This window comes from Talpa occidentalis, unplaced genomic scaffold, assembly GCF_014898055.3.
Source record: "Talpa occidentalis isolate TD23 unplaced genomic scaffold, MPIMG_talOcc4v2.1 talOcc4.2, whole genome shotgun sequence".
Classification (NCBI taxonomy): domain Eukaryota; kingdom Metazoa; phylum Chordata; class Mammalia; order Eulipotyphla; family Talpidae; genus Talpa; species Talpa occidentalis.
The window spans coordinates 47,111,027-47,124,956 of NW_023602073.1; the positions used below are offsets into that span (position 1 = coordinate 47,111,027).

Sequence of the window (13,930 nt, forward strand, 5' to 3'; positions counted from 1 at the left end):
CTGGGAAACACTGCCTTAGCCTGGTGTTGAAGGTTAACACCATCAGTGATCAGTCAGGTGGACATGATGAGCATTGATGTGTTGAGTGGACAATGGCACAGCATCCCTGTGTTCTGCTTCCCCAATCCCATAGTCCCACTCAAAAAACCAACAACAACCAAAAAAACCTAAATTGAGGTACTATGTTCCTGAGCAGTGCTCCTTGATGGTGGCTAAGAGAAAAAAATTAGGCCTCCCTGGTGGCTCAAGGGGTTAAGATGCCACCCATGAAACTATCCTCAGCCACTGCAGCACAACTTCAATCCCCAGCCAGGGAGGTACCCACATGGCACAGCAGACCTCTCCTGACTCCCCGCTGCTCCCCTCAGCAGTGTATTTCAGTCAATCTGCGTGTTCTGTTCTCCACTCTGTCTCTGGTGAATCCTCTCACCTCCCTGCCACCTCTGGCCTGTGCCCCAGTTCTTATATGCATAAATAAATAAATCTTTAAAAAAAAGAGAGAGTAGAAAAATTAGGGTGGAAGAGTCAGATGACCAGAAACTGGAGGTGGGGGTAGAAGTGATTAACATAGTTATTAAACCAACTATAGAAACGAAAAATGCTTTGTGCCAGCTGCTACAGCAAGTATCAGACGCTATAGGACATATTCAGACCAGAGCTGGGACACGCAGATGGAGCCACTGCAGAGAATCGCTGGTCCTGACAAATCAGCCTAGTCACACCATAGAAGTCATTCATTTAAAGACAGATAACAATTGCACAAAGGAATGAGCCCTCCCAACCTGAACACCACCTCAGTGCCCTTTCTGCCCTGGGAAGACACAGCTCTGCTCCCAAGGCTGCCGCCTGGGACCTTCAGGCTTCTAACACACTCGCCCTCTCCGGGGGCAGCTCCTCCTGCCTTCTGGGGTCTGCACAAGCATCTCCTTCTTTCATTTTTTGTGTGTTGGGTGTGAGGGGAGGTGTGGGGGGGTGCCCACACACCACTGAAAGGACGACTTTGGTAAAACTTTTCTTCTAAGAGGTGACACAAGAACCCCTATCTGTGAACCCACGACCTCTCCAAAACATCACTCCTCACCAAAATCAATGTTTCAAAAATGACAAAAGCCTGAGAAACTGTCATCCAGGCAAACTGGATGGGATTATGGAGCATAAAATGGACATTAGCAAAAACAAATGAAAGTGTGGCATATAGTAATTATGTCAACGTTGCTTCATTCGTTGTAAAAAAAAAAAAAACACAACAACTTTACTTATGTAGGATGTTAACAAAATAGAAATGCTGTGGGATAAAGAAGACCTGTACTACCTTTGCAACTATTCTGTAAGTCTCACAGTAGTCTTTAAAAGTTACTTTTTAAAAAGATTTCTTTATTTATGCATACAAGAACTGGGGTACAGACCAGAGGTGTGGGGGGGGCAGTGAGAGGATTCACCAGAGACAGAGTGGGGAGCAGAACAGGCAGACTGACTGAAGTACACTGCTGAGGGGAACAGCAAGTGAGTGAGGGTAGGTCTGCTGCGCCATGTGGGTAGCTCCCTGGCTGGGATCGAACTTGTGCTGCAGTGGCTGTGGACTGCTTCATAGGTTGCATCTTAGCCCCTGCACCACCAGAAGGCACCCAACTATGAGAATTCTTTAGAATTCTTTGTGAGCATTAGGTCTTTTCCAGACTCCAGAACAGCGCGGCAGCGCCCCCGTGTGGCCACAGGGCTGAGCACAGGAGCCCAGAGCCGCCCTTTCTCCTGCTCAGCCAGGCCCTCCCTAGGCTCCCTGGGCTCCCAGCAGCAGGATAGGGGTCTGCACACAAGGGGGCGCCCAAGTATCCTTATTTTTAGTCTCCAGTGTTCTCCAGGACATAACAACTGGTTTCTAGGTTCTGGGCAAATCCCCAAATATATAGGCTGCCTCAATTTGTTGGGATGGAAACTTAGATCCCAGGGTCTCTATAATTTGTTTCTGCTTCTGCTTCCAAGGACGAAAGCCCCTCCTCCTGGGAATCACCTCACATTCTCCATCCTCTGGAGAAGCGGAGGTCCTAGGAGATCCCCAGGGCACTGGCTAGGAAGATGGGGAGACTCCTGGAAAAGAGAGCAGAGGACGGAAATGGGGACTTTAGGGGACAGGGGTGGAAAAGGGTGCAGTGGGGAGCCAGAGAGGACCGGGCAGGGAAGGGGCAGCATAGGGGACACTGTGGAGGGAAGGTCTGTGTGGGTGACACAGGCTCTCACTGGGGGACTGGGAGCATCTGTCTCACCTGGGAGGGATGCAGCAGTGCTGGCCTGTAACTGCCCAGAGAACTGCGCACATCCGGGGCCTTGCCCGTCCTTGCAGGGCTGGTGTAACCCACACACACTCACATGCTGGTGACGGAGAGGACTGTAAGTGGTGGGGGCGGGGGGGGGGGGGGATGTCCCCAGGGGAAGATCTAAGTTCCCTGACCCACCCAAGCAGGATGGAGCTGAGCAGGAAGAAGCAGCTGGAGAGGAGACTGGAGAAGGAAGGAAGCAAGATGATCCAGGAGACCTGGAGGAGGCACATGGAGCAGAGAGGCACGTCAACAGCTTGCACTTACTTCTTGGCCTTGGACTGGGTGGCACAGATGTGGGTGAGAGACCCGTGGAGGGGGGTTTACAATGGCAGCTTCTATCTTGATTTTGCTCTTTTCCTTCCAGACTTGTCAGCCCTGTCCACCCCTTTACTATGGGTCCTGCCAGGAGGTGCTTTAGGTGGCAGGCATTCAGGCCCTGCTTGGGCCAACCCTGTTTGGTTGAACATTTACCCACAAGGGGACGGGTGACTTTGAATGTTTGATTGATTTGGAAACTTTATTCTTTCCTTTTTCTTTGTTGCACACTAATTGTATTTAACTTCCTTTCCATTAAAGGTCTTAGATGTTTTGTCTTGATGCAGCAGATGGCAGAATATGAGGGAGATAGATGGTTAAGGGGTGTCCTTAACTTCTCCTTACCAGGACATCACCCTCAGTTCCCCAATGCTGGGGTGTCAGGGAGATTCATGGGGGCCAAGAGGAGGGCAGAGCAAGGCCTGAGCTGCCCTGGAGGACCAGCCCCAGGGGCTCATTCTGAGCCTCCAGGACCCCAATCCCTGCAGGCGGGTCAGAGGTAGCACCACTCACAGCTCCAGGCCACTGACAACTCCTCTGTGCTGTGACCCTGCAGATACCACTTGGGATAGTGTGAAGAAAAAGAAATGAACACCAAAATTAAATGGAACAGGTAAATTAAATTAAAGGTAGAAATAATTTTTTAAAATCACGTTTATTTTGAAAGACACTTCATGGGACATGGAATCCTTGTCTGACAGCTCACTGTTATGACCTTGACTGTGACAGAGTTACTCTGGCGCACCTGTTTATTGTGAGGAAACAGCCACTGATCAATTTATTGCCTTAATTTATTAATGGTTTGTACAAAGTCACTTCCTACTTTGCACCTAAAACAAAGTTCTGGCATCTGGCTATGCATTCCACCCACCAGACAAGCGGGTGAGAGACATCCCAGAGTCCTGGGTCCAATATGCTGCCTGAGGAAGCACAGAAGAGACCTGGTCAGAGCCCAAAGATGAGACCCTAAGAGGAACTGATGAGGGTGACTCTCCCTAGAATTCCCTCTACGCTGTCCTCAGGGGCTCAGGACCCAACCCCTGATCCACACTTACCTGCAGCCTGACTGTAGCTGATTGCTTGTCCCCCTGTGGGAAGAAACCTCATGTGAGACAAGGGAGGAGTCAGCTCATGAAGCCCTAAAGGAATCCCCAAGTCTAGGTCAGAAGGAAGTTCCTAGAACTGTGACTGAAGACCCAGGTCAGGACTGAGATATATGAAGAATGAATATGAAAGGCAATTGTAGTCTTACCATAGCAGGGTCCTTCCCCTATGAAATTTCCTGGGAAACAGATCCCCATCACCATAGTTATAAGGGGAACAATTGGTGATTCCTTTTCATAAGTGCTTTACAAAGAGTGAGTGTTTGCAATCAGCTCCAGACTGGAGCAACACGTGTGTGGATCATACTCCCTACTAATCAGGAAGGGCAATTTCTCCCTGGAACATGAAAGCCCCCAGTGGACAAGACCCTCTACTCCCTTCCCTACCTGAGCGCCTCTTTCTCCACATCACAGCTGCAACCACTGCAGCTCCAACGAGCACAGCTCCAAGGAGAACCAGGCCAATAATGAGGCCCATGGTGGAATCGGTGGAGTCCGTAGAGACGGTGGGCTGAGGAGGGGGCACTGGAAGGGATGGGAACGGGAGACCCTGAGCCCGAGGCCTCCTCCTGACCCTCTGAGGTCTCCAGAAGGGCTCCTGATGTCCCTGAGAAGCTATGTGCTCACGTTCTTGCCTTACCCCAAGTCAGGACTCAGGGCTCCAGCAGCCCCTCATGCTGCACATGGCATGCGTATCTCTGCTCTTCTCCAGAAGGCACCACTACAGCCGCCCACTTCTGGAAGGTTCCATCCCCCCCAGGCCTGCTCTCCACCAGCTCCGTGTCTGGGTCAGGTCCTCCCCATCTCGCTGCCAGGTCAGGGTGATGTCCGCAGGGTAGAAGCCCAGGGCCCAGCACCTCAGTGTGACCTCATGCTCAGAGGTGGGGTGGTGGGTTACATGTGTCTTTGGGGGATCTAAAGAGAAGGGACAGAAAATTCACACTTTTGGTTTTTCCTTCCTGGACACTGAAGCAGCTTCACTGACCATCCTCAGAATGGACATGGCAATTGGTTTGGAGGGAGGAAGCAGAAAGCCCAGAAACCAGCCTAGTCTGGAGAATCTGGGATAATCAGGTGAGAGCACAGGGTAGGAAGACGCAGGTCTCTAAGGAGAACACAGACTTTTACTACTGACCTGGGTGGAGGGTGAATGACACAGAAAGGCAGGAGTCAGATCCAGAAATGTTCTTAGACCAAAAACAAGACCTTGAAGAGAAACTCACGGTTCCCAGGATGGCTGCCGGGTCACAAGGATCCAGGAAGAGTTATTTCAGGATGGCCTCCCTCCCTCAGGAGAGACTGGATTCATTAACTGTCCAGAAAAGTGGTGTCTTCTGGGCGAGTCTCTCTCTAGCACAGAACATGAAACCCAGGGGGACTCTCCCTCTCTGCCCAGAAAGCAGGTGCTGTTCTGCCCATTATTCCATTTTCCCTGTGGGGCGCCAGGAGAGGGGAGGTCCAAGGCCTCGTGGCCCCTCTTACCTGTGCGCTGCAGCACCTCCTTCCCCAAACTCAGGAATCTGAGGAGCCACGGGAAGCACTTGCTCTGCACACTGTTCCTGACGCGCTCGGCCCTCCCCGCCGCCTCCCACTCGCGCTGGGTGATCTCAGCCATCGGGTCCGCGGGGGTCCAGGAGCGCAGGTCCTCGCTCAGGGAGATGAAATCCGTGTCGTCGTAGGCGAACTTTTCATACCCGCCAAGGAGGTTCAGGTCTGGCCCCACTTCACAGCCAAACATGCTCTGGAGGGTGTGAGACCCTGCGCCCCGCCCAGCGGTCAGCCCCGAGGTCACTCCCCAATCACACCTCCACCCCCCACCCCGAATAAACCTAAACTGAAAATGAAAGGGCCGGCAGGACAGTCCCTTCCCGGGGGAGGGGCCTGGCAGATCCACCAGCCTCGAGGGGTCAGTGGACCCTGAGACTCGGGACACCCCGGCCTGATGGTGGGAATGGGGGGTGACCTGACCCTGGCCCCGCTCCGCGAAGCTCACCGTCCTCGCTCTGGTTGTAGCGGCCAGGCAGGTCCCTCAGGAGCGCTTCGAACCACTGTGCCCTGTTCTTTTGGAGCAGCATCTCCTCCTCCCGCTCCTTCTGCCCCACCTGCCCCGCCCAGGGCGCCCGCGGCTCCACACTCTGACCATGAGAGTCGCTGTCAAACCGCCCGAACTGCGTGTCGTCCACGTAGCCCACGGCGATGTAGCGGGGCTCCCTGTTGCCATTGCCCTTGCCTTTGCATTTGCCATTGCCCGGGCACGATATAGCGGTGTAGAAACACCTCAGGGAGTGGGAGCCTGTGGGCGGGAGGGGAGACCAGGGCTGACCCTCCTCTCAGCGCGGGCCCAGGGCCCAGGGAGATGGGCCTGGAGGGGAGAAAGGGGCAGGGCCGGGAGAGTGAAAAGGGGGGTGGGCCAAGAAGGGCCCAGACTCAGGGGCCCAGAGCACTCAGGGGAGGCGGGAGGGACAGAAGGGGCCAGAACACAACAGGCCTGAAGGGGAACAAGAGGTTGGGGTGAGATGAGCCTTTCCTGGGGTCCTGCACCCGCAGGGGGCTCCTTGCTCCTCCCTCCTGGAGCAACAGTGTCCAGCTGGACACGCACTCACCCGCCCGGGTCTCCATCAGGGCCAGGGGCCCCCAGAGCAGCAGCAGGAGGGTGAGGGGCATCACACCCCATCCAGGGGCCTGGGGAGAAGGAGTCCAGGAGGGTCCTTGGAGACTTTGTAACTGGAGCAGGATGATGCTGATTGTCTTCCCTGGACACCCCCAGGAAATGGGAAGAGAAAATGGGGGTGAGTGTGGGGTCATCAAGGCTGCACCACCCCACAGAGCCTGTGAGAGGGAGACATGATGCTGTAACAGGGTGACATCCACAGAAAGGGGAGGCTCCAAATTCCTTTCCTCACCTTAGGGAGGAGTGGATTTGGGCTGGGAGAAGCAGCAGCCTGGAGGAATGAAGAAACTACTAGTGTTTTCAGATAATTGTGAATATTGATACTAAATTAAATCTGCACAGGTGGCAGTTTCCGGAAGGTTATTTGCTAAGTGAAACCTGAAAGAATATGAGGGACTATTTCCTATTCTGTTACATTCCATAGGCCTCTCTTGCATATTGGTTGGGACTTGTGCTAATGTATGATGTTTTAAGGTGATACATTGTTTCTCTAAGTTACATAGATTTTTAGTGTTCATTACACTGGAATCAAATGATCAAAAAATGTTTTATTTTTTAATCACAAATCCCAAAAGAAAAATTCATACTATAAATTGTCAAGTAGTGAGGCACTCAATTTTTCATAATTCTGGTTTTCTCTGAGAGCTTATATTTTATCAGGCAAAGTTACTGTCATTTGCCAATTGTTGATTTTCTTCAAGAAACAGACACTCATTTTGAGGAAAGTATCTTCTAATTAACCAGATTTAAATAACCTTAGTTTGTGTCATTCATCCCTTCAGGTAAGATTGGTGTTGCCCACAAATAAAAAGAGTCTGCTGCATCTCACACAAATATTTTCCTCTGGGAACATGCTTGGGAATGCCGCAGAAGTGCTCTGTGTGTCCTTCCAGGTCAGCACACCAGATATTTTAAAATGTGGAGTTGAGGATGATGCAATAATGAAGATAACTTTTAATGCTTTTTTCAGGATATTTTCAAGTGAAACTGGCTTTGATTTTTGTTCCTGCAGGTAAGTGCTGGTGAAGAATTACTACTTCTGCAGTGGTACTATAAGCTCCACTCTTACTGAATTTTACCTCAGCAAATGCCAAAATAGTGAAAAGACAATTGTGTCTAAGTGATGTTTTGAAATTAGTTTTACCTCACGGATCCCATGAAAGGCTCTGGGAGACTTCAAGGGCTCCACAGACCACACTTTGAGAAATGCTTTTCTCAGTGAACCAGGGAGCATCTCCCAAGTGTTCTCTGCCTTTGCCTCCTCTTCACTGCCCAGCATTCCTCTCCCTGGCTGGCTCCTGCCTCCCCAAGCTGCCTCCCCTGCAGATACAATGGGGAGCAGAGAGAGGACCCTGGAGACGTGGAGCTTGCACTTTCGTGAGAGATGGACACTGAGTAAAGGTGACAAAGACAAGTGTAAACCCCAACTGAGCCCCGTGCTGGGAGGAAGGAGCGAGTTTATTGTGAAAGCAGAGAAGCTGGAGCCCTAGCAGATCCTGACCACTGTTGTCAATAGTATTAAAAGTTTCAAAAAATCAGTATCAGTAGTATCAAAAATATATATTAAAAACCAATTAAGCATAAGGAAAAGATTTTATCTCTTCCCACAGCTGTCATTTCTGCCCCTGACACACTTGCTCTGTCCCCATAGACCAGCCTATCCCCTCTTCCTCAGCCCCCCTCCATGTCCTGCCCCAAGACCCAGGCACACTGAGGAGGCCTGTAGCCTAATCTACCTCCTGGTCCTGGCCCCATCCTCATGCTCATGTGCTCTTCCCTCATTTATTGTGCTCTGAGGGACAGGCCTCCCCCAGGTGTTCAGAAAGGTATCCCCAAGAAAGGCCACTTTGGCATGTGAATTATCTCCATCTGAGGTTTATCCGGGGTTCATCTTAAGAAACGGTTACCACTTCTATACCTAGTATGAAAATGGGTGGTCTTACCCAAAATGAGGGTTATTACCAGAAATGAGCTTTGTATCCAAGAAACCTACCTATATGTCAGGGGAAGCATAGAATATCAGATCTTTGTCATGAGTCACCCTGTCCTTGCCATGTGATCCCCTCCTCTCTCCTGGGGTGCCAGGCCCCTGTCTCACTCCTTAGCTCAGGAGACACAACCTCAGTTACCACACGGATTTCAGACATTTATTTAGATGTAGATACCTATGCATTATAGGTAAATTTGGTTACTTTCTAGAACTAAAAACAAGGAAAGAGAAAAAAAAGATGTTATAAAATTTCAGGGGCTCAGAATAAGAGTCCTTGAAAATCAGATATTTCATCATAGAAATGAATAAATGAGTAGAGGCCTGGCCAGGCTAAGGAAGCCGCCAGATGCATGTGAGTCAACCCTTCTGCGTCTCAGCTGTCACCAGAGCTAGAACTTGGGCTCTTGGCCGAGGCAGCTGAGTGCTGCTTTTATGCTCTTCTTCTGAATTCTATTTCAAGTTCCTTCCCAAAAAACGCCCTAGGAGCCCTCAGGGTCGAGCACACCCTGTGCTGGGTCCCGTGCTGTCTGCACACGTGCTCAGGGCTCACTCCCCACATTCATCCCAGGAAGGAAGACGTGAAAGGACAGGTCTCCCTCCTCCATGATGTGAGTCCTCTGCTCACTAGAGGAGGCAGCAGCGGCCCCCAAGGAGACACTCAGAGACTCTCCTTGGGCCGGGCTGTGAGGGAAGGGTCTGCATGGACACCACTGCCTTTCCCTGACATGTTCCCTCCAGTTTCTTAAGAAACTTTGCAGAAAGTAATCCAAATCTTTTCCCACATTTTCCAAAATAAAAACACAGGCTTTCAAAGCTTTGTGCTTTCCGGAGGTCTGGGCTGAGCTGAGCTGCTGGAGGCGCTGATGGTTCCCTCCTCAGCAGCCAGGCAGCGTCTCCTTGAGGAAGCCCCTTGACTCTTTACAGTTGGGGGTGCACAGAGACCCCCTGTGAAGCCACAGGAAGGCAAATTCCCAGCCGTCTCCCACCCAGCACCACTGCTGCCCTCAGACCCATCAGGAAGCCCAGGTTCGTCAAAAGGAGACCAACAAGTTCATGCTACACCAGTCAGACTGACAGGGCAAAATCAGGGCTAATTGGAAGCAACCTGGGGCATGGATGGAACGAATAGAAAGCCCAGAAATAAAGCCACACATAAATAGACAGCTAGTCTTTGACAAGGGAGCAAAGAATATGCAATGGAACAAGGACAGTTTGTTCAATAAATGGTGCTGGGAAAACTGGACCATCACATGCAAAAGAATGAAACTAGACCACTACCTCTCACCATGCACAAAAGTCAATTCAAAATGGATAAAAGATCTGGACATAAGACCTGAAACCACAAGATATATAGAATACAGATACAACACCACAAAGCATACGTCTCAGTAACACCTGTAAAGCCTCATCACCCAAAGCAAAGAAAGTGAAGGAAAAGATAAACACCCAGGATTACATCAAACCGAAAAGCTTCTGCACAGCAAAAGAGACATTAACCAAAACAAAGAGACACCCCATTGATTTGGAAAAAATCTTTGCACTCCATTCAACTGATAAGGGACTGATCACAAAGATCCACAAAGAACTCACATGACTCAACAAAAACAAAGAAAACAATCCAGTCAAGAAATGGGCAGAAGAACTTAAAAGACACTTCTCCAAAGAAGAAATGCAAATGGCCAACAGGCATACGAAAAAAGTTTCAACATCCCATATAATCAGGGAAATGCAAATCAAAGCTACAATGAGATGCCACCTTACACCAGTAAGAATGTCACGTATCAAAAAAACTAACAACAACAAATGTTGGTGAGGATGTGGTGAAAAAGGAACTCTCCTACATTGCTGGTGGGAGTGCAAACTGGTCCAACCACTGTGGAAAGCTGTCTGGAGGTTCCTCAGTCTAGTAAAAATGGAGCTACCATATGACCTAACAATTCCACTCCTAGGGATCTACCCAAAGGATACAAAAACTTTATTCAAAAGAACACCTGTTCCTTTATGATTATTGCAGCACTATTTATAATGTGTAACATATGGAAACCACCCAAATGCCCAAAAAGAGATGACTAAATCAAGAAGATATGGTATAGATACAAAATGGAATACTATTCAGCAATCAAAAAGATAAACTGATGCCATTTGCGGCGACGTGGATGGAGCTAGAAGGAATTATGCTCAGTGCAATAAGTCAGAAGCAAAATGAAAAGTACCAGATGGTTTCACTTATAGGAAAAATATAGGGGAACCAAGTAAGACACAGGGCGGAGGGGGGAATAATAAAACACACACACACACACACACACACACACACACGAAAAACATACAGACAATTATAAACCAGAGACATCCTGCAGGGAGGGGATGGGGGTGGGATCAGAGGGAGGGAGGGAGGCGCATAGGGGACTGTGGTGACGGTGCATGGGTGCATTGGTGAAGGAAATTCTATGGGGACTACACCTGAGGGGGAAAAAAAAGCAAACATTGTTTAAAAATGGAAAAATGTAAAATAAATGTAAATTAATTAATTAAAAAATTAAAAATGAAAATATCTTTCAGTAAAAAAAAAATCTTACCTCCAATCCTGCTAACAAATACAGTAACAACATTATCTTTTTCTGCTCTCCTCCAGTGTGGCCATGAATACAAGGAGATTCATTCTGAACACTAGTGGGGAGGGAGGTGGGGGAAGCACCCTGGGTTTATCTGAGATCTTCTCCCTGATGCATATGTAGGTTATCCTGGGGAGATGGGAGAGACCCACAATGAGAAAGAAACAGTAATTTCACCCACTCTAACATTGTACCTTCCTCCAGGAGCTGAGGTAGACCCTGCTCCATCTCCCCCTCCCTTCCTGGACTGTAGACAAAGGCTCAGCTCAGGAACTGGGGTGACCTGGGCTAATCCTCCCCTGGGCTAGGTCAGCAGGGCACACACTCCTCCCTCCCCCTGTGTTAGTTCCTCCAGCTCTGGTCTAGAGAGAAAGTAGCTGCAGCCCACAGAGGAAATGAAATAGAGGGGCTTCCAGACTGGAGCTCCCTGACTCTGAGGTCTGTGAGTTTTCTACAGTGACCCCAAAGGAAAAGAGCTTGAAGTGAACTTTGGGCACTGGGGGAAGGGCTGTCAGGTGCAACCACATCCTAGCAGGGAACCTTGAGAAGGTCCTACCCAGCTCCTTCAGCTCAGTCCAACCATGACATATTTCTAAACTTCCTCTATTCTTGAGACCCAGTGCTTCCCCACATCCTGCTCAAAGACAGCTTCTTCATGGAACTGTAGTTATTGAGGTGCTGTACTGACATTCTCCCACTCTGTGAGGTTTGAATTTATTTATGCTGGGGCTTGATGTATAATTCTCCCCCATTTTGTTATGTTGTGTATCCCTTCTCTCCTGTCTCTCTCTCTCTCTCTCTCTCTCTCTCTCTCTCTCTCTCTCTCTCACACACACACACACACACACACACACACACACACACACACACACACACACTCCCCTCTCCTTGGGAACCAGATCCTCACTCAGCACTGGGGTTATTCTGACCCTATGTTTCTGGTCCCCCTCTGAGCTGCCCTCTCTGCAGTGTCTCTACTCAGTGGGGTCTGAGCAGCCCCAGGAGTCCCTGCACCTCCTGCCTTTGCCCTTGTGGGAAACCAGCCCCTCAGCCTGCATGACAGTGAGGAGGCGAAGGCAAAGTCCTGAGGTCAGTGATGGATGGAGACGACAACTTATCTTTCTTTTGTTGAAGGTAGTTTCTTTCCCCAACCCCCATTATTTTATAATTTCTACTGAGGAAACATCGGTTTACACACTGTATGTGTACAGAGGCCCAGGGTCACACCTCCTCAGATGTTTGTTACCACTTCACATCCACCTAAGGGCACCCACAGTCCTCACCACCATCCACCAGGCCCTCTTCCCACTTTGTTTCCTACATCAAACCCTCCCCCTCCCCTCCCACATAGCCTCAATTCTCCAGTCATATTTCTAGAGTATGTTTTGGTTTAATCTCATCTGTCCCTACTTGGTTTCTTTATATTCCACTAATGAGTGAAATCACTCAGCATTTGACTTTCTCATTCTAACTTATTTCACATAGCACAGTCCCCTCCACATCTATCAATGTTGTTGCAAATTCAACTTTTTCACAGCTGAGTAGTATTCTACTATGTCTGTCTACCACTTCTTCTTAACCCACTCATCTGTTGCTGGGCACTGAGGTGTTTGCAAAGCTTGGTTATTGTGCACAGGCTGCAGTGAGCACAGGAGGCACATATCCTTGGGAATTAGTGTTTTTACCTCCTTTGGATAAATACCAAGGTATGGAATGCTTGACCATATGGAAAGTGTATTTGGATATTTTGAGAAATATATATATATATATTTTTTCACTTAGGGGCAGGACTGTAACAGTGTGATATCCATAGTAAAGAGAGGTTCTGTTACCAGGCAGGGTGAGGGAAACCAGGACCCCCAAACCTGCCCATGCTAAATGAGTTCTGCCATCAGCCGCATCAAAACGAAACATACTCTAGTGCCTAAGACATTTAATGGGAAGGGACTTTAATACAATCACTGTGCAAGAAAGAGAATGAAGGGAAGGAATAGAGACTACGGTTTCCCAGTCAAGCATCCAAAATTACCCATCCCCTTGTGGTCACCTCAGCCAAACAGTTTGGCCCAAAACAGGGACACTGAGGCCCCCAAAACTGTCAAAAGTCTAGGGCTGGGGTATCCCCGGTGGCGCAGTGGTTGAGCGCTGGGTTGCAAAGCTGCCCACAGCCTCTGTAGCGCCAGTTCAATCCCTGGCCGCCGGGCGAGGGTCCCACATGGCGCACAGACCTCTCCTTCCACCTGCTGCTCCCCTCAGCAGTGTACTTCGTCTGTCTGCCAGTTCTGCTCTCTGCTCTGGCTCTGGTGAATTCTTTCACCCTCCCGCGCTTCTGACTGTACCCAATGCTTATATAAATAAATAAATCTTAAAAAAAAAAGTCTAGTGCACCTCCTGGTGGGGACCCATGCTAAAGGGGCAGAAAGATCCATACAAGTTTGGAAGGAAAAGAGCAAAATCAAAATCTAGGTAAATGTTGCCACTGTAATCTCCCCACAGGTTACTCACCCATATCTGTTCCAAGTGTCTCCTTCCATGTCCCCCAAGTCTCTGGCACAAGCCCAAGACTGAGAAGCAGTCACAGCTTCTTCACCTGCTCCCAGCTTTGCTGCTGTTAGAGCCTGGAAGGAAAGGTGAAGACCTGGAACTGGGCGCCTCCCTGAGCTGTGTGTGATGTGGGCAGTTTGTCAGGCCATTTGGCTACTGCAGCTGCGGTTTCAATGCTGATTGGATGTGCTGGGCCCTCTCAGCAGTTCTACTGAGTATCTCGGGTTGTGTCTTCTGCTGGCTGAGCAAGCTGGATATTGGCCTAATGTCTGGCTGCCACAGGCTCCAGGCTGTCAGTGGCAGGAAGATGTCCTTTTGAGAGCAATGCCTTTTTTTGGGATAGGTTTGAATATCTCCAGCTGCAGGTGGACGGCATCTTA

General features: G+C 49.5%; 1 protein-coding gene across 1 annotated transcript; it reads right to left on the bottom strand.

Moving 5' to 3' along the window:
- Positions 1 to 4,386: 4,386 nt before the first annotated feature.
- Positions 4,387 to 6,483, bottom strand: LOC119253222 (class I histocompatibility antigen, Gogo-C*0203 alpha chain-like). Its single transcript, XM_054698638.1, is given in 5 exon segments — positions 4,387 to 4,520; positions 4,523 to 4,648; positions 5,216 to 5,491; positions 5,727 to 6,026; positions 6,337 to 6,483. Coding segments are annotated over 5 exon segments (897 nt in total). The 5' UTR covers positions 6,398 to 6,483.
- Positions 6,484 to 13,930: the final 7,447 nt, after the last annotated feature.